The sequence below is a fragment of the Labrus mixtus genome, chromosome 20 (assembly GCF_963584025.1).
Source record: "Labrus mixtus chromosome 20, fLabMix1.1, whole genome shotgun sequence".
In the NCBI taxonomy this organism is placed as follows: domain Eukaryota; kingdom Metazoa; phylum Chordata; class Actinopteri; order Labriformes; family Labridae; genus Labrus; species Labrus mixtus.
In genome coordinates this window covers 17,182,349-17,202,380 of record NC_083631.1, presented here as the reverse complement: position 1 = coordinate 17,202,380, position 20,032 = coordinate 17,182,349, and the positions used below count along the sequence as shown (strand labels likewise).

At 40.9% G+C, this 20,032-nt stretch overlaps 1 protein-coding gene across 1 annotated transcript; it reads left to right on the top strand.

Moving 5' to 3' along the window:
• The first annotated feature begins 342 nt into the window (after positions 1-342).
• On the top strand, positions 343-10,488 carry mvp (major vault protein). The gene is made up of 16 exons (XM_061027385.1): positions 343-528; positions 1,421-1,616; positions 1,970-2,093; positions 2,639-2,770; positions 3,291-3,385; positions 3,791-4,027; positions 4,338-4,463; positions 5,547-5,774; positions 5,893-6,128; positions 6,215-6,412; positions 6,963-7,107; positions 7,332-7,543; positions 7,763-7,879; positions 8,013-8,139; positions 8,460-8,648; positions 9,290-10,488. Exons 1-16 carry the CDS (start codon positions 365-367, stop codon positions 9,419-9,421), a joined length of 2,658 nt encoding a protein of 885 aa, XP_060883368.1. The 5' UTR covers positions 343-364; the 3' UTR covers positions 9,422-10,488.
• Positions 10,489-20,032: the final 9,544 nt, after the last annotated feature.

The following is a 20,032-nucleotide window of genomic DNA, read 5'->3' as shown; positions in this document are numbered from 1 at the left end:
GCGGCCTTTCATCTTGTTACTATTGCTTAAAAATAGTTAAAATTTTCATCAAATAAAAAAGTTATTTAGCATGAATTGGAACCTTTTTCTCATTCGTCTCTGGATAAGTGCAGAAATACCTGGTAGAGACGGTGACCATCTTTTTTTTTTTTTTTTTAGACTGATTTGTGTGTTTTTCTTTTTGCTATACAAGTAATATTTAAAATCAGGACTTGTGACTCAATATTTTGACTCTGTGGTTTTACTTCTATACTCGCCTAAAAGACAAGGCACCCAAAGCTCAACAATGTAGATGCACCTGTTCTTGTTCTTCTACTCAGCTGCACCTCTCCGTGTTCTCTCTCTGCAGCATTTAGTTGACATCATGTCTAAGAAAGGAGGAAGAAGCGGGCCGGAGTTCGAAGGGCCGGTTGATGCTTCCATCATCCGCATCCCGCCTCATCACTACATCCATGTGCTGGACCAGAACACCAACATCGCCCGGCCGGAAATTGGACCGCTCACCTACATCCGCCAGGACAATGAGAGGTCAGCAACAAAACTCAACAAAACTTTCCTCCAGGTCTCAAAAAAAAAAAAAAAAGAAGAAATCCTCTCATGGTAACTTTAAGTGACAACAAAATATCTGTATAGTTTTCAGAGACAAATGACCCCATCACTAATCAGGAAACACACGGCTAATGGCCATCAGCTAGGAGTCACTCCCGGAAAAATGTATTATCTTAATCTAATAAAAATGTGAGGTCTATTTCTCCGTTGGCTGTTCTGAATGTTTGTGAGAACCTTCCTCTGCTAACATAAACATGCTCACAACAACTTCTAAAACTAAACATATAAAAACAGATCCACAGCTGGCTGATGAAACGGCCGACAATAAAAATGTTAGGCTAAAGTTGACTTAAAACTTCATCAACTAGAGCGGCTGCTAATCAAATCTTGTGACACTGTGAGTCACAGCGAGTGAACTCGATTGAATCAGTGTGTTGTAACTGAGCTCTCTGATATCTCCACAGTTCAGTCACACACCCACAAGGACACACGCACACATACCAGTCCCTGCGATTCTGATCCTTTTATCAGGCAGATAACGGAGAGACTCATTGATTTACATTAACTACCACTCTCTGTGATTTTTTTTTTATCTGCATGCACGCAGAGAAATGTTGGACTAAGCAGGTTTTAAAAACATCACTCCAAGCAAGCATCCAAGAATTGATTTCACTCTTGAACTGTCTGGAAAGCTTTTTATTCTAGTCACTGGTTCTGTCTCCCAGTCAGAAAGGAACCTCACAGAACAACTTAGATTTATTTTTTGATTCCTAATGAGATGTGAAAGTTGCTTCAGTGCATCTTTATGAAATTTAAAAAAGTATTTTTTCTTTTTTTTTATTATTATTGTTTTCTTTCTGTCATTCCTCAGAGTCCTCTTCTCCCCGGTCCGGATGATCATGGTGCCACCGCGTCACTACTGCGTGGTCGTCAACCCCGTCGCCCGCGATGACGACAGGGAAGTCCTCTTCGACCAATCAGGACAGGCCAAGCTCCGCCACGCTGACCTGGAGATCCGTCTGACCCAGGAGCCATTCCCCCTGTACCCCGGAGAGGAGATCCAGCAGGTCTGAAAGAAAGCTCTGAGTTTAAAAAAAAAAAAAAAAAATGCTTAAAAAACTTTATTGTCCATCTGGAGGAAATGCAGATCTGTAATAATGAACTCTTTATTCATGAAAAAGTACGTTATGTTAGCTCATGCTAGTAAATCATTCTTGTCAAATTGACCCAAATAATTCACTTTTCATCTCTATAACTATCTTTTATGTAGCATTAGTGAGAACTAAAAAAGTATATTTCAGAAAATATGCTAAAGACAGTTACCTCTCTCTACACTTGCCATATAAGATGTTTACAATTCAGTGAAGGCTTTCTTCTGCGTGATTGGAAACATGTTTCACGGTCCGTGTTTGTGCATTAGGACGTGACTCCGCTGCAGATCGTGTATCCGGACACGGCGCTGCGTCTGCAGGCTCTGCTCGACTTCGACGAGGAGGGAGGAGAGAAGAGAGTCGCTGGAGACGAGTGGCTGTTTGAAGGACCTGGTACGTTTTCACTGAACACTGGAGACTCTCTAAATGTGTGAAATCTGCACTCAAAGATATACGTTACAAACATATTGGATGATGATAATAATAATAATAATACTCAGTTCTTGCTGGTTTTACAGACTGTCCAGCTGTTGAGATATTAAACACTTTGTCTGCATCTGTCCCTCACAAAACAGCTGCTGAGGGCTCCTCTACTGTTAGTTAGCCTGACATTAGCATATGTGACAGCTAGCTATATATTCACTCTTTTTAAGTCTTTATGGTTTTTGTAAATATCTGTGTTTCTGTGTTTTAGGATTAAACTTAAGAGGTGTTTATCAAAATAAAAAAATGACAACCCTGTGCAGCGATCAGTCTTTATTCCTCACAGTCAATTTTTATTTAGGAAATGGCTCACCCAGCAGGAGGTGTTCCCAGTTGTACATTTTTTTTTTGTGCCTTTTATTTATGTAACCTCAGGAGCATGAAGCAAGATGTACCTTTTTCTTAATTTAAACTTCTGATATATTTCTGACTTGTGAAGTGTGTTCTTGGTGCAGGGACGTACATCCCCAAGAAGGAGGTGGTTGTTCTGGAGACAATCAAGGCCACAGTGATCCGAGAGAACCAGGCCATCAGACTGAGAGCCCGCAAGGAGGGCGTGGACAGAGGAGGAGTCCGCAGGGTCACAGGTAACGCACTCACAGACACACGAAACCTACAGTATAGTTTCTTATTCAAAATAAAACATGGCCTGGCTCAGATATTTTAGTGAGCTGATACAAAACTCCAGAGTATGACTTCATGACAACAGAAATGTCTTAAAGAATGTCAATCACATTTGATCTAGTATGTCTGTTTTTTTTACATCTACATTTGTTCCCCTTTTCTTTATTTTTTTCATGTTTTTTCATTTCATTTCATTTTTATTTATTCTCGAGAAATCATTGAGAGAAAGCTCTCATTTACAATGATGTCGAGAGAACAATAAAAAACGAATAAGAGACAAAACAACAACAAAGACCAAATACATAGATTATGAGACCAGAAGAAAAATCAGCAAGCAGGCAACTACAGTTAATAACATTTCCACTCACAGTGAATTGTGATCAGGTTTTTAAATTGACCCATGGTAACCATTGTTTTGAGTTAGATGTTTGCTGATTGGTTAGTTTGTGTGCTCATACTACTGAAGTGTGTTTGCGTTTTCAGGTGAGGAGTGGCTGGTCAGCAAGGTGGGAGCATACCTACCAGGAGCTCACGAGGAAGTTATCGACATCGTGAACGCTTTCATCCTGACTGATAAGGTGACTCCTCCATTTATTCATTCCCTTCTCTTCTCGGGCTGTAACTGGGACGGCTTTTGCTCTTAAATGGTTCCCAGTAAGGGATAGAAAAATCAAACTGCAATCACTCCATGATTTAAAAGTCTAGATCTGATAAGCATGGAGATACATAAGCTATGATACTGCTCACAGAGGATATGTTTTAAGACAGAATGAATGAATGGTTATTTAAACATCGGTAAACGATCAGTTTTTAGAAACTATAAAATGTATTTGAAGAATCACAATTGAAATCCAATAAAAATCATTTTGTGTCCAAACTGGTAAACAGTGGCAGCAGAAGCTCAATAAAACTGTAGTAAAGTCGAGCTTTTATTCACAAAACCAACAAAAGTTTCACGAGTCGCCTGTTGGTGTAACTTTCAGAAAGCGCTCCATGTTCGCGCTCTGCGCCCATTTAAAGATGCCGGTGGCCGGGACCGTCGTACGGGGGAAGAGTGGCTCGTCACCATGGCCGACAGAGAAGCTCACATCCCCTCTGTGGCGGAGGAAGTGGTGGGGGTGGTGGATGTGACCACTCTGAGCAGCAGGCAGTACTGTGTGATTCTGGACCCGGTCGGATCCGACGGGAAACCTCAGCTCGGACAGAAGAGGGTTGTCAAGGTGAGGGAAAGAATCTGCCTTTATTTATTCAAAAATATTTGTTTTGTAGTATTTTGATGTCATATATTCAGTCCATACATTTGTGTATGTATACATTTGACATTTGGCGTTTTATTAATATGAAAAATATTTTTTTTACACCTTACTGTGATCATGTTTTTAAAGTGAATCTGTTACCTTCAGGACAGTAATCAGATAATTTGTTACCTGTATTCTATACTGTGATCATGTCTGCAATAACATTTTAGGAATAAGCATCCAAACCACATCACTTTTTTTAACCTTTGGACTCCTTCCTTCTCTCTGTCAGGGTGAGCGTTCATTTTTCCTGCAGCCGGGTGAGTGCCTTGAACAGGGCATCCAGGACGTGTACGTGCTGTCAGAGGAGGAGGGTCTCGTGCTCCGAGCTGTGGAGGCGTTCAATGACACCCAGGAGGTAAAAAAAAAAAACTCGCGTTACTACTGATCTTAAATACTTCACTGTGATTGGCTCAAACATGACCAAATAAATAAATAAAGTTTTACAAGTACCTACCCCTGCTTAGGAGTCAGTGCCCAGCGAGCATAAACAACTTAATCTGCTTAATTTAAATTCAAGATTAAAGCGCTCTTGTTACCTGCAACACCATCTAATTCATCAGATGTTTATATGTACTCTCCATTCTTGTTTTTCTTGCCAGTCTTTAAAGGTTGAAATGTGAACAGCTGTCTCTGTGTGGGAGAGGGAGCTCAGAGGAATGTAGGGAGGAGCTGATTGTACCTTCTGAAGCGTTCTTTATGTGTACACTGACTGCTTGTAAAGCTGGTCTTTTGCAACCAGTTGACCACAGATTATACAGACAAACTTCATGTTCATACAGAGGTGTGTAAGGAAGGGACAAAAAAAACCTGTTTGTTACAACAAAGACAACCTTTATATAACTACAGACCTTTAAAGCGTTAAATGAGGCAATAAGTCAGAGGTGTGTCTCTGCCATCCCTGGTTTAAAGACTAAAGTCCTTGACAGCTTGAACCACACCCTGCACAGATGATTGGTGTGTTTGGGTGTGTTCAGAGGTGTGTGTGGTTGCAGGTGGTTGTTATTGCATTTGTTTGGTGGGAAGATTTTCCTGGAAATATTGAAAAATGAGAATTGTTTTTTTTTTTGTTGCTCCAAGTGCTTTTCAGGCTTTTATGTTTGGGAAAAGATTCTGCCCTTCACTGCACCATCTTCCCTTCCTAACCTGGCTAACCCATTATACCCCGACTGTTCTCTTCTTCTCTCCCTTCTTTACTTTTAATCGAACCCCTCCCCTCCTGAATCCTTCATTAACTTCATCCACCCTTTAAGTTCTCCTCTTATGTTTTGGGTTTTGGTTTGCATCTCAGTGCCCCTCTCCTATCCCCTCCCCTCCTCATCCTTCTCCTCCTCCTACTCCTTCTCCTCCACCTTCTTCCCTTCCTCCACCGCTCCAATGCATCGCCACGTTAACCCTTCTCTCCCTCCTCCACCTGTCTCTCCCCCGTTCTCTCTGCCAGCGTGATGAGGAGGAAGAGGAGTCCGAGGAGGAGGAGGAGCAGCGTAGGCAGGAGAGGGCGAAGCGCTCGCGGAAGAGCGGGGTCCTCCGTCGCCCGGGAGACCGCTGGATGCTGCGGGGTCCCATTGAGTATGTCCCACCTGCTGCTGTGGAGGTGATGCTGAAAAGAGAAGCCATCCCCCTGGATGAGAACGAGGGGATATATGTCCGGGACATCAAAACTGGAAAGGTGCATTGTACTTCCGAACAACTAACCACAGAGCTTTTTAAAACCTGGATCTCACTTTTATTACTTTTAAGTACAAATTCAGTAGTTCTGACTATTAGAGTGTCTTTCTTCCTCTCAGGTGCGAGCAGTGATCGGTCACACCTACATGCTGACCCAGGATGAGGAGCTGTGGCAGAAGGAGCTTCCACCTAACGTGGAGGCCCTACTGTCCGCCAATCGGGACCCGATGGCTGACCGCTCGGACCGGACCACAACCGGAGAACTCAAAGTGAGGGACAAGACCCGAGTGGTGTCCTATAGGGTTCCCCACAACGCCGCTGTCCAGGTGTATGACTACAGAGAAAAGAAGGCCAGGTGGGACTCAGATTTTGTGTCACGATGGGGGCATGGGAGGGTAACATGGAGAGGCTGATGTGGTGTTTTGGTTGTGATCTTTTTAGGGTGGTGTTTGGACCAGAGATGGTGATGTTGGGACCCGACGAGCAGTTCACTGTGCTGTCCCTGTCTGGAGACAAACCAAAGAGGGCCAATGTCAACAAGGCTATCTGCCTCCTGCTGGGGCCCGACTTCTTCACCGACATCATCACCATTGAGACGGCCGATCACGCCCGCCTACAGCTGCAGCTCTCCTACAACTGGTAACTAAAGACTTAATACGGCAGTGTTCAGAACAAACACTCCAATACTCAAACTGCAAATAAAGTGAAATGACATTAGCGATCTATTATAATACATTATGGTTCAGGGACTCAGAATCAGAAATAGCCAGGTGAGAGGAAAACCTTAAAAATCTCTGGGTAGGGCCTTCATATGCAACACAGACCCGTTCACCCTGTGTGTCAACCAGAGAAGAAATATGTCCTGTTCATGTCAGCAAAAAAATGTACTTTGCAAGCTTGTTATTTATTTATTAAAACATTTACAGTATCATACACTCAGTTTGCCTATAAGGTTAAACTATTCCATCAATTAATCTTCAATTATTTAATGTTAATACTGTTCAGAGAGGATTTGATCAAACTGTATGTTTTATATTATACAATGCAATTACCATATTTTCATTAATATAAAATAATACAAACACTTGTCATTAAAGTCAATATAGGGGAAGAGCCCCACCATTTTATTACATTTAACACTGCCGAATGTGATCCTTCTTCCACTCCTGTTTTTTTTTTTTCTCTTCAGGCACTTTGAAGTGACGTCTCCTGCCGACGTCGCTGATGCAGCCGCGCTGTTCTCAGTTCCTGACTTTGTTGGAGATGCCTGCAAAGCTATCGCCTCACGTGTCAGAGGGGCTGTCGCCTCTGTGCAGTTTGATGATTTCCACAAGGTTAATCATTTAATTCCCTCTGTCTTTTTACTTTAATAGTGTAAAACATGTAAGTAATTTGTTTTGTCCTACGGGAAACTGAAACATTTAATTAGGCGGTGTTCAGTTTCAAACTCGTCTGCAATGGTGAAAAAACATTTACACGTATTCATATGCAATCGTGGGAAGTCTCCATGTCTTCATACTCGGCACCAACCTGAGATTTTTTTTTTTGGGGTTTGCAGAACTCAAACCGGATCATCTGCTCTTCAGTGTTTGGCTTTGATGAAAAGCTGGCTGTCCGTTCAAGCCTTCGTTTTAGCCAGAACAATCTGATTATCAGCAGTGTGGACATTCAGTCTGTTGAGCCTGTCGACCAGAGGACACGAGACGCCCTGCAGAAGAGCGTCCAGCTGGCCATCGAGATCACCACCAACTCCCAGGAGGCAGCTGCAAGGTGAGAAAAACACACACACACACACACACACACACAACTACTGTCTGTGAATGCTGTCAGCAGCTTATAATCAAATTCAACAACTATATGCAAACAGAAAGAATATATCTTCCTTTTCTCTGTTTTTTTGTATTTCCCCAAGTTACTCCTTCTAAGACAGTTTTGGTATTTCTGACTTAATTCAAATCAGTTCATGTAGTTTTCTCTGACTGTGTTCAGGCACGAGGCGGAGCGTTTGGAGCAGGAGGCTCGGGGTAAGCTGGAGAGGCAGAGGATAACTGACCAGGCTGAGGCTGAGAAAGCCAGGAAGGAGCTGCTGGAGCTCGAGGCACTCAGGTAAACACGGGTGTAATGGGTTAACTTGTCAAGCGTTACCCCACATTTCAGACAGGAAACCGTGCAGCTTCTGACAAGAAAAAGAAAAGGTCATAACTTGTTTGTAATAGCCCACATACGTGTGTTGTTTCAGTGCTGCGGTGGAGAGTACCGGAGCTGCGAAGGCAGAGGCTCAGTCTCGGGCCGAGGCGGCTCGTATTCAAGGAGAGGCAGCTGTGAACGAGGCCCAACTGAAGGCTGAAGCTCAGAGGATTGAGGCGGTATGACCTGACTCTCTATTTACCCTGTCCAATAAAACTCCCTGCACAGCAGCAGTAGAAGAAGTTTCCTGATATTTTACATATATTCAAATAAGTAATGTCGCTCTTTTGTAGTACTGAGCTACAGCTTTTAAGACCTACAGAACCACGATTAAGGCTATGTGCGGTTATCATTAACTTTGCATGAACTATTACAAATAAGAGTACTAATTAGGCAGAATAGCACAAAACAGCTGGACCATTCGTCACAACAGCATCAAGAGCATGATGAAGGTAATGTGATACTTTAACAAACCGTTTGTGTATTTGTGTGTGTTCAGGAGTCAGAGCTCCAGCGGCTGGCGAAGGCTCGTGAGCAGGAGCTGAACTACAAAAAAGAGATGGACAATCTGGAAGTGGAGAAGCAGAAGCGTATGGTTCTTATCGAGAGCGAGCGCTTCAGTCAGCTGGTGCAGAATCTGGGCAGTGACACATTGAAGGAGATGGCCCGAGCTGGGCCTGAGCTGCAGGTACTTCTGCCTACTTGTTATTTCTGCCGACCAGTTACTGTTAGCATTAATGTATGTAGCATCAATTACCAAATAAAACTACTCATTACTGTTAACTACCTCTAACCACAACAACTGCTATATAACACTGATGCTAACTAGTACATCCTGCTACTCCTGCTAACTTTACCATTTAACACTTTCTACTTACTGCTACTTAGACTAAATACTAAATACTACTTACAGTTACTCTGCTGCTACTACATCGTCAACTACCTGCAGATACTGTCAATGATTTGGATACTATTTAGTACAATCTAGTTAAAACACTGAAATATATTTTAAAACATATTTTTGTGCAGTAGTTCAGATAACTGATATAAGTATCTAAGGTAGGGACGAGGGGTATGATGTTAAGGTTTAGCAGCTTTGAACATCGTCTTTAAAATGAATAGATAATACACATACACTATTTTCAATATAACCAATCACTATATAAAAGCAAAGAACAGCCAGCTTATCGTGGTAATGGTATTTCTCAGTGACAGTACTTTTACTTTAAAACTGGTAAATATTTTAAAAAAGAATTAAAAAGTTGTATTGTTTGTTTTATTTTCTGTCTTCGGTCTTGAAGCTAACCATCTGTTTCCTGTCTCCTCCAGGTGAAAATGCTGCAGGCTCTGGGGCTGAAGTCCACCCTCATCACTGATGGATCATGTCCCATCAACCTGTTCACTACCGCCAACGGCCTACTGGGGGCGATACAGGGACAGGGCCAGGGACAGGGACAGTAAAGGGGAGAAAGAGAAGAAGCGAGGGGAAAGATGTCCAAAAGTAAACCTCATTAGATGCTCTTTTTCTTACACTTCGTCAAAGACGGGTGTTTCTGACATATGATGATAAAGCAAGACAATGTGCCTTTTTTTAATAATTAAAGATGCAGCTGACGAGTTTGCTAAATTACCTCCAATACTCTTAATGTCACTGCAGCGGTTTAAAAACTCCCCTGTGATGAAGGGTCACACTTTTGGCTCTGTAGCAAACCAGCCTGTTCATCTTTAAAATCAAATACTTCCATGCGAAGATTTGCACTAACGGAAAAAAACTGTCTCAGTAATGTAGTTCTCTAAACGGTCAGGGGACTCTAATGTACATCAGGATTTAATATGACTTGTACAACAGAAAACAGAATCAAAGTCCTGTATCCTTATACAATTCCAAATCTATCTCTAAAACATTTAAAATAACATTCAGTTATGTAAAATAATTCACTTTACGTAAATGCCAAAACTGACAATGTAAGCAGTTCTTATTAAACTTTGTAGCGCTCTCAGATGAAAATATTTGCTTCTTATATCAATAGTTAAAACCAAAGGCTCCCAACAGCTAACTACATCTCCCATAGTGCACCCTTTCAGATTCTGGGAAAGCTCTTCTCTTAAATCAGTTACTTCACTACTATAAAGAAATTCTGGTTTTCAATGGCAATGGTCTTCATGGGTTTTATATTAATGAAGGGAACCCCCAAAGCAATGCTCAAAGAATTCAAACAGACATGTTCATGAATGACACTTTAAAATGAAGGACGGATCCTTCACAAGTTATCAACCCAGCTGCATGATACTTTGCAGATTCGCACTGACAAAACTCTGTCCTCTTCCTGTCTCTTTATATGAAGCTGTTAATGTTGTTTGTATTGCCCTCCTGTAGTTATAAGTTGCCTTTCCAAAATGTACATCTCTCAGGATGAATTTTTGCACTTTAAGCTCCTCAGAAGAAATGAGAATCTGAGGTTTACTTTTGGACAAAAAACCAGCATGAAATGCAACAGAAGAATAAAACCTGTACTGCAAAAGAAGAATGTGCCTACAGCAGTTTGTTTGTTGAGTCTTATAATCTGACAGCCAATGATTTTAGTTTTTGCTTTGCACTACCAATAGAAGTGACCAGTTTAGTCTGATGTTTACATACTCGTCTATGCTTTGGTGATAAAATAAAACCGCTACAGTCTGACTTTCTCTGCCGGCCTTGGTGCTTCATAAAGTCCTGTGCAAAGCCATTAAAGTGCTGCTGCTGATGCTACCTAAATCTTTGTCTCATCTGTAGTTTATGACACTTGTATCCTGTGCACTATTCTTACACAAATGGGGGGTCAAATTGACTGAGTTCAAAAAGTTTTAAAAATTGCTTTAGTAGGGGGCAAAAAATGGTAAATGTGCCTGATTTTTAACAAGTGCTGGTATACAACGAGTATGGTCTTTAACCTGCTCTCTTGTTAAGTGTCTCAAGATAACACTTGTTATAAATTGGCGCTATACAAATATTGATTGATTACTGCTGAAGGGTTTTCGAGATTGGCCACTGATTGTTATTTTAATACTTGTCATTTTTAGCCATTACTCCTCTGGATTCAAAGCGTTTCCAAAATAGAAGATTCTGTGAAGTTTTATCACTCTATGAAAGATTAAGCATTTTTTTGGTATGTGTACAGAGCTCTGTTGCTATTTTATTTTTATTTTTTTTTCAAACTCAGTAAACCAAATCAGCCACTAGATGGGGGTCTAGTCAAAGTAACTCGACACCGGCCACAGGGGCCCCATCAAGTGTCTGCAGAGGCGGAGGCTGCAGTTTCAGGACCGCAATTCAGGGATGGAACTTCCAGGACCATTGGTGTGTTTTTGCTAGAGTGTCACCTGTTGGACGTCTGTGAAACAGCATCTAAGGCAGTGTGCCATCCGAATCAGGGGCCGGGGGGGAGAATCATTGTGTTTCTTCTTTTCCGTTCCTGATATCAGTTGCTGTATGGATGGTCAAGCTTCCATAGCTTGTCAGGCTCATCGCAGACAGCAGCACAGAGCAGAACGCTACCGCTGAGTCTGGGCCAAATAGTTTCAACATTGAGGGGGGATACAAGCGACCCCTCCCAATGTGGACTGATCCTTGTTTGTTTCAGCATATTGACAGGGGTAAATAAAATACCTAATGCTCACTTTCCACACAAACTCTCTCCGCAGTTTCTTAAAAGCAAGATATGGAGATAGAATATTAATCTGCAGTACAAAAAATTAAATGTACAATGAATGCTGCGGGCCTCTGAACAGACACATTAAAAGGAGTGTTATAAAATACACACTGCATTGGTTTAAAGTTGGGTTCATTGAAGTCCCACGCTTCCTCTCCCTGCTTAGCGTCCTTCTCACCGGTGTCTTAGACCCTGTGTATCTGTTTGTGTAAAGTCTGACAGTCCTGGATTACTGCAGCTTTGCTGGAGCATGATGGGCGGTCAATGAAGATATCAGCCATTCTTCTCCTTCACTCAAACAGATCGGCAGAGAGACAAAGATGCAGAAGCAATTAGAAAAACAGAAACAACATGTTATTGGTAAATGCCTTTTCAAAACCCTTTAATATTTCAAGACCACAATATGAATTAGGTAACAGCACCGCCAAACATTTAAATGGTCTCCAAAGCTGGTTCTATGCACCTTGAAAAAGAGAGGGCCTAATAAAAGTCAAAATGGTCATTTTAAGAATTCACAGATCTTACAAAATCCTGAGTGACAGGCAGGCAAACAAAAAGATCCAGGTACAAAATAAACTGCGCAAAAACTCAAAGGGAAAACTGGCTGGTTATATACATGGAGAAGGTGTAAAACAGGTGTATCTGAAGGAGACAACAGGCTGGTGAACAGGTGACACTAATGAGGGTGTGGCAGGTAATCAAACAGGAAAGACACAGAGGCAGGAAGCAAAATAGGTCAAGACACACAAGAGACAAGAGCTACAAAATAAAACAAGAATCACTTCACTTAGTCAGACTAAGACAGTCAAAAATCACAGGAAGTGAGTTCATCATGAAACATGAGGGTGGTAATAAGCAAATAATTAGAAATGTAATCTGAACAAATGACATAAACTACTAAACCAAACAAGAAGAACTCATGTCGATAACTAAAACTATCTCAAACAAGAACAGCTCATATCAGTAAATACTTTCAGAACAACTCATGACAGCCGCATTGAAAGCAAAACGTTGTCACAGCACAGTGGATAGTAAACACATGGTTAAATGTGCCTTTCTGAAACAGAGTTGATTGAGGTTTTATTGCCATGTTTGGTGGTTGATTCGGTTATAGAAGCGATGCCAAGGTTTGTGGCTGTAGAAAGTGTATACGAAAACCAGTTCAAAACTAGAGCTTCTGCAGTGGTACACCAATTAAAGTGCCGGGACCAGAGTGGAGTTTCCTCATGCTTTATTTCTTCACAAACTTGATTCCACTTGTGACAAGCATAGCAGTCAGATGATTTAACGCTTAAAGAAAAAGGAAAACAATAATCAGGGCCACACCAATAAATCAAATTACGTACTAACTAAACAATCTCATAAATGCACAAAATCATATATTTACACATCAAGTACTCACTCAAATAATGCATCTATCAGAGTCACAATAGAGTTGTCAGCAGCCTCTTAATTGCTCAGGTGTGGCCTGATTGGATCAAGTCAGACTAGGCTTAAAGGGGAAATGGGATCTGCAACAGTGGACGTATATCTGTGAATGGATTATCAATGTGACCAAATAACTGTATTTTTTTGTATTTGATCAGTTATGGAGTTAACCATAACTTTCCTTGTTTGAACAATTGCGGCATCAGTCATTGACAACTATATCAGACTACAGGAAACCAACATTTTTTCACTCAGAAATTGAGACCGGTTGCGGGTCATTCTGTGGTTTTCATCAAATATGAGTTAGGTGGTGGGTCATTATGTTTTCACTTAATGTTTGATTCAGCTTGTGACACATGTTTTTTTTCATCAAAACTGAGTCGAGTTGCAATTCAACATTTTTCTACTCAACGTTTGAGTCAAGGTGATCAGGCGTGGACTGGTGCCACAGGGGACATCAGGACAGGAGCAGGCAGATCAGACAGAAGAGGTGGCTCCCCTTAATTCAATTCATCGATCAGATAATTCAGTCAGGGGAGGATAATGAATCCCTCAAGGTTGACTGTAATTCTCTCCAACTGTCTCCTCTCGTTCATGTTTCACTTTATCTGCTGTAATCCCAGCGTCAGTCTACTCGGCCTCCGCTTGGGTTCTGACTGCCATGTTTGTGTCGCTAACAGGATAAATCAAACTGTGTCCGTTCAAAAGAAAACTGCAGTTACTGATTACTAGTCTAGGTGATAATTTCTTGTCATTTCATTGTCTATGTGCCAAGAACTGCAGTTCCTCCAGCGGCCACTTGAGGCTGTCTCCAAAAGAGAGTCAGTCCCCATAATGTCCCACGTTAAAATGCCCAATTTAAAAACAGAATTCAATGAGTTTATATTCTGCTACAAACAGCAGTTTTGGCTACTACAGCTATTTTTTTTTTTTTTTTTACTAAAAAAACATTACAGGTGCTGAAAAATACAATCTTAAATTATATGAAGGCTAAAAATGATGCTAAATAAGTAGCATGGTATCTTTGTCTGAAAAATGCATGCTGCTAGCTGATGCAATGGACTTGAGCTTGTATAGCGTTTCTTACTACTTCTAACACTTACACCACATTCATACAATGATGGCAGAGGCTGTTATGTAAAGTTTCAATCACCAGTAGTCCTATTCATACACACTCACATCACTACTTCAGTCGACTCTACCACTGAAAAACACCATATGCTACATCTGAAACTTCATTTCACAGCTATTATCCACCACATTTTGTCAACTATTTGAGTTTAGCTCTGACTGTACTGTACTAAATGAGTGGCTCTAAAGATTAAAACTAGTGCAGTAAGTTCAGAACGATGTGAAATCTTGTGTTTTCATCAAGCACAGAAAAAGCACGAGTGTGATGGGAACTAAACCCTTAGGCCTCCTGCGAGCCAACAAACATCACAGGGAACAGACGGAAGGCGCCCCGCTGCAGCCACCAAGGTCAAGGACGGAGTGGAAACAACGAAATACAAAGAAATCCTCAAGGGGGAGAGAAGTGCATGATGGGGGATTTATGTTACCTGGAATAAGAAGAACACATGACGCCAATAGAAACATATATAAATACAGCATTTGAATCCAATCCGAGAAAAGGAACACATTTTTTTATCAGTAGAGAGAATGTACTTTTATGTAATATAACAGGAATAACAGGAATTGATTAGCTAATAGAAACACCTTTAAGCTTTATTAAATATACCATTACAGCCTTCTTGAGGTATAATTTATAATTTGGCTGTTGAACTCATGTTCAGCCACTAAACTAGCAAATTCAAGTCAAGTGATTTATGTTCTGTTTTTTTTCCAGAGCCAGTCCAATGATGTCTAGGTGTGGAAAAACAGAAAAATGTCCCTTTTTGCATTTTCACAGATGTTTCACTATTGTGTCATGACTTTTTTTTTTTTTTTTTTTTAACATAGATTAACAACAGAATTGACAAGTCTACAGTATATGTGGTGGTTTTTATATCATGACCTGGTCCAATATGCACTATAGGTTGTAAAAAAAAAAAATGGCAGTAAAACCTACTTATTTTGCAATATTACAATGATTAGGACGGTTTAAAATGTAAAAGTTGGTGTCAGACATCGTGAAGGCTTTTTTGTGATGACATGTGATTCATCTAGAGAGCGTAATGATGTGTTTTAATTCAAATAAATCATATTCATATGCAAACTAACATTGAGCCTCATTCACTCTAATTATCCTTTATAAAACATTTAATGATGACTCAGCAGAAGAAGGGACAACTGTTTTCATGTTACCATGCAGCAGATAGTGACTGTGAGGGTCACGACGGACTGAAGTGATGATTTACAGTAAAATTAAACTTTGTTTATGAAGCCTGATGATTCTCTAATGTTCTGCAGATTATCAGTGGACTATAATGTTACACAATGTTTTGTGGCATGTCAGTACTTTAATTCCTAAGGAAATATATAAACATGTAAAATATAAGAGATACAAATCTGTGGAGTTGTGGATCTTTGTGTGTTTTATGTTTAATAATCCAAATACCTCAAACCAGTCCACCACAGAGTGTTTATGGTCACTTATCTCCCTCTATCTTCTGTTATTTATTGTCTTCCTCTGACAAACACCCTCCTCCTCCTCTTCCCTTTCTCCTGCTGCTCCATCTCACCACACTCATCTGCATTCTGACACACCGCCCCCCTTCCCCCCCCCCCCCCCCCCCCCCCCCCCACATCTCTCTGTGTCTGGCTGCTTCTCCACCTTTTTTTTTCCTCCTCCGTCTCCATTTTTCCCCTGCAACCACCCACACCCAGAGACACACAGGGACACCTCCATCCATCTCCATTATACCACCATCTTCACATTAACACACACAATGGTATTGTGACTTTTTCATTCTGCTTCCCCTGCTTCTTTTTCTCTCAGTATCCCTGATCTGTTCAGCTGCCTCGCTGTCACTTCCCTCCTTTCCTTCATCTCCTCAGCAACCCCCGTTTTCTATCTCTGATCTCCTGTTGTAGCCTCAGCGGTGAAGTCTCTTAATAATTTATCAGAATCTAAAATTTAAATGAAGCACAGAGACAGAGAGAGAGGGAGAGAGAGACAGAGAGAGAGAGAGAGAGGGAGAGAGAGAGGGAGAGAGAGACAGAGAGAGAGAGAGAGAGAGAGGGAGAGAGAGAGAGAGACAGAGAGAGAGAGAGAGAGAGACAGAGAGAGAGAGAGAGAGAGACAGAGAGAGAGAGAGGGAGAGAGAGACAGAGAGAGAGAGAGAGAGAGACAGAGAGAGAGAGGGAGAGAGAGACAGAGAGCGAGAGAGAGAGAGGGAGCGAGAGAGAGAGATACTCGGAGAGAGAGAGTGAGAGAGAGAGAGGGAGAGAGAGACAGAGAGAGAGAGAGACAGAGAGAGAGAGAGGAGAGAGACAGAGTGAGAGAGAGAGAGGGAGAGAGAGAGAGAGGGAGAGAGACAGAGAGAGAGAGTGAGAGAGAGAGAGAGAGAGAGAGGGAGAGAGAGACAGAGAGAGAGAGGGAGAGAGAGACAGAGAGAGAGAGAGAGAGAGAGGGAGTGAGAGAGAGAGAGGGAGCGAGAGAGAGAGATACTCGGAGAGAGAGAGTGAGAGGGAGAGAGAGAGAGCGAGATACTCAGAGAGAGAGAGAGTGAGAGAGAGAGCGAGAGAGAGAGATACTCAGAGAGAGAGAGAGAGAGAGAGAGAGAGAGGGAGAGAGAGAGAGGGAGAGGAATCAGACCTCCCTCCGTCTCTGCTTTCGTTTTCGTCCCAGGATCCAAGCCTGCCTCTCACTCCCTTGCCGACGGTTGCCGTGACAACCCGTGCTGTTGTCCTAGAAATAGATTGTTGGAAATGAACCATTACATTCTTGGCTGTTTATTTTCTTACATAATTTCCTCATGTCACATTAAATAAATAAACTACCGCCCTTGCAAAGTGAAAGCATCGAGGGATCGTCATAAAGTATTCCTTCAAGCTGAGCGGATACTGTTAACATTGCTGTGATTTTTTTCTTAGCATAAGGGACACTTTCTCTACACAACTGCAACTACAACTCATACTTGACGTTTTGTGCAAACTATGCAAGGTTGACATTTAGTTTAATTTGCATTTTCCTCTTCCATGTATTTGAAGATCTTCATTTTGAAATCACTTTATCTACGTTTGGTTCTTTTGACAACCATATTTCAGACTGAAGACTTGGTTTTGGGTTATCTGGCGTCTATTGTTATCTCCAAGTGTATATGTTATGACGACCCCCGACTGTGTCAGTGCTCTTCCTGTTTCCTCGTATCTCTCCCCACTCAGGTTGCCTTCAGGTAGAAAGGGGCGGGGCCACTTAATTTGATGTCATGCTCCTTGGCAGGATGGGCCTCAGTATTTAAGTTGACTTCAGTCTCTCTATCTCTTTCTCTTGTCAAAACTTACATTGGTTTGTGGTGTGTTTCCCACATATTCCACCATGATTTATTCCAACCAGCTAGGATTTCTTGCATTTAAGTCAACAAAAATATGATAGAAAATCCAAGATGGCCATTAAGAATACTTGAACTGGCTTTTATTGCATTTCATCTTCTTTTTAAAGCATTGTGACTTCTTCTCCTTAAATGTGCTTTATACATATACTTATTCATGAATTAAACTCCCTGAACTTTTGTTCATGAACACACAGTGAGTGATGCAGAAACATTGTCATGCAGGTTTTCCCTCAGGTTGACACATTATGCAGACTCAGAGGAGGTTGTATTGAACTGGGATTTATTCCCTTGAAACATGTTCAGATACTTAACATCAGTAGTTAAGAGCAATAGTGTTTTGGATAAATGTATTGTGAACACCCATAGAGTACTCGTTCTGGATGCTTTAAAAAGCATTCAGTTTAAGGCATGCACAGGCACAAAAAGAGTCCAGTGTCAGGAGATCACAATCAATAATTACAGAAAGACATATGGAAGTCTATTCATGCGAACAGCGAACCCACCAAACCTTTTGCCATTTAAAAAGAAAGCGAGCAAAAAGCAGCAAATATAGAGCGTCACAAACAGTAGATTATCATACAAAAGAGATCCGGAGAATAGAAATATAAAAATACAAAGATCAGGTAATCTGGTGTCAAAGGAGCGTTTTACAAAAACAATGAAAAGAATGAAGTGAAAAAAGATGGCATGACAGAAATACAGGAGGTTTTTCATAGGTGCAACCAAAAGTGAACATCTAATTAACCACAAAATACAGCATCTATGTACACTGCTTTGTTTGAAAATAAAGGTTCTGTGGAAACTGTAGAAAGTACGTTGTTTTGTACTAACGCGGTGCATCTGCTTAGCAACCATGACTGCAAGGAGGCCGTTTTTTAAAAATGTAATCTTACTGCCTCTCTCTCTAGAATTTACCCATTCACTTGGTTTCAATTCCAACTTGTACACATTACTTAACAGCTGGTTTGGTGAGCGTGTTGTCTTATTTAAATACTGGTATTTCAGTTAGCGTTAAAACTGTCTGTTGCTTTAGCAGCGAGTTTAAAAGAACTTAAATATATTACCTTTGTGTTGCAGGCTTTTGGAGTTTTCTTAGCTAACAGTGACTACTCTAGACTCTTTTTAGTTAGCTTCTTTCAATTTATGAAAAGCTGGTTGACTCATTTTGATTATTTTATGACTCATCATTTAATTTTTATTCATTTTAAGTGAATTTGATTGTAATTGGCAGCTTTGATATTGTAGGAGTCCTTTAAGATAAAGCACTTTTACCAGTTGCTTTAAAGATAAATGACTGTACTGATGCGGAACCGTGTTCACAATTAAGTCCTGCACATAAATACAGTGATTAAAATGTAAGCAGCGAAAATATCAAATAACACAGAAAAAAAAAAAAGCGAAACAAACAACAGCACAAGGGATTTAACAGTCAGTAAAATTATCTGATAGAAACAATGTGAGGCTTTGTTGATAAACACTATAGGCAACTCTGAGAAGTAGCGCAAGCAAAATCCATACAACACCGTGTACAGTACACAACCATAGCAGGGAAGCTAGCATTCATACTGACATCGAGCTGGGACCTTTTATTTGCATAATGTGAATAGTAAACAGGCATGCTACATACAGTACAGGAGTGGGTAGCGTAGAGGTGTAGAGAAAAAGAGGATATCATAACTTGGTGGATTTATCACAATTTCCCAAACTTTCTATATACAAAGTGCTACTCAGTTAGCTTTCCTGCTAAATGAGGCTACAGTATCATGTAAAAGCATCCGGTAATAAATACTGTAAACATGCATAGGTTATAGTAAATACAGACTGATTTTGTTCCATAACAACAGCTTATTTCCCCAACGCAGTACGTCCACAGAGTGTCTGTTAGCTTTACACATAACAGGCTAATAGAAATGTGAGGGCTTTTCCTGTGCAGGTTGGCACACACTCAGGTGTTTGGCACAGCGTCACACTGAGGCTCTGAAAGCTGAGACAAAGCTGATTTGACAAGGACAAGATGAGCACTTTGACAATGTAAATCAAGCTGTTATACAGCGGCGTAAACCGTGAAAAGGTGTCACAACGCCACAATGGTTTAAGCTAGCTTGTTCAAGAGAGTTTTTTTATGTTTCAACATGTTCCAGGACATTTTAAAGCTGCAGGATGTTCATTTCAGAACAAAAATCCTGATCTGAAAGTTTGTTAAATGACCAAATACCATAGGATCCTCTTTTAGTGATTTAATTTCACTATCAAAACAGACCGTCATATTAGCTACAGGCAATTTTGTTGTTATTGAGACCAACAATGCTGAACGGATGAATAAAAAACGAGCTGCTGAAAACTAGTGGACATAAAGAAAAGGACAGAAGAGTAAAAGGGCAGGCAGAGGAAAAATATTGGATAAGATTTAAAAACAATGTGTAAAATGCAACTGGGACATGATCTGAACTCTCAACTGA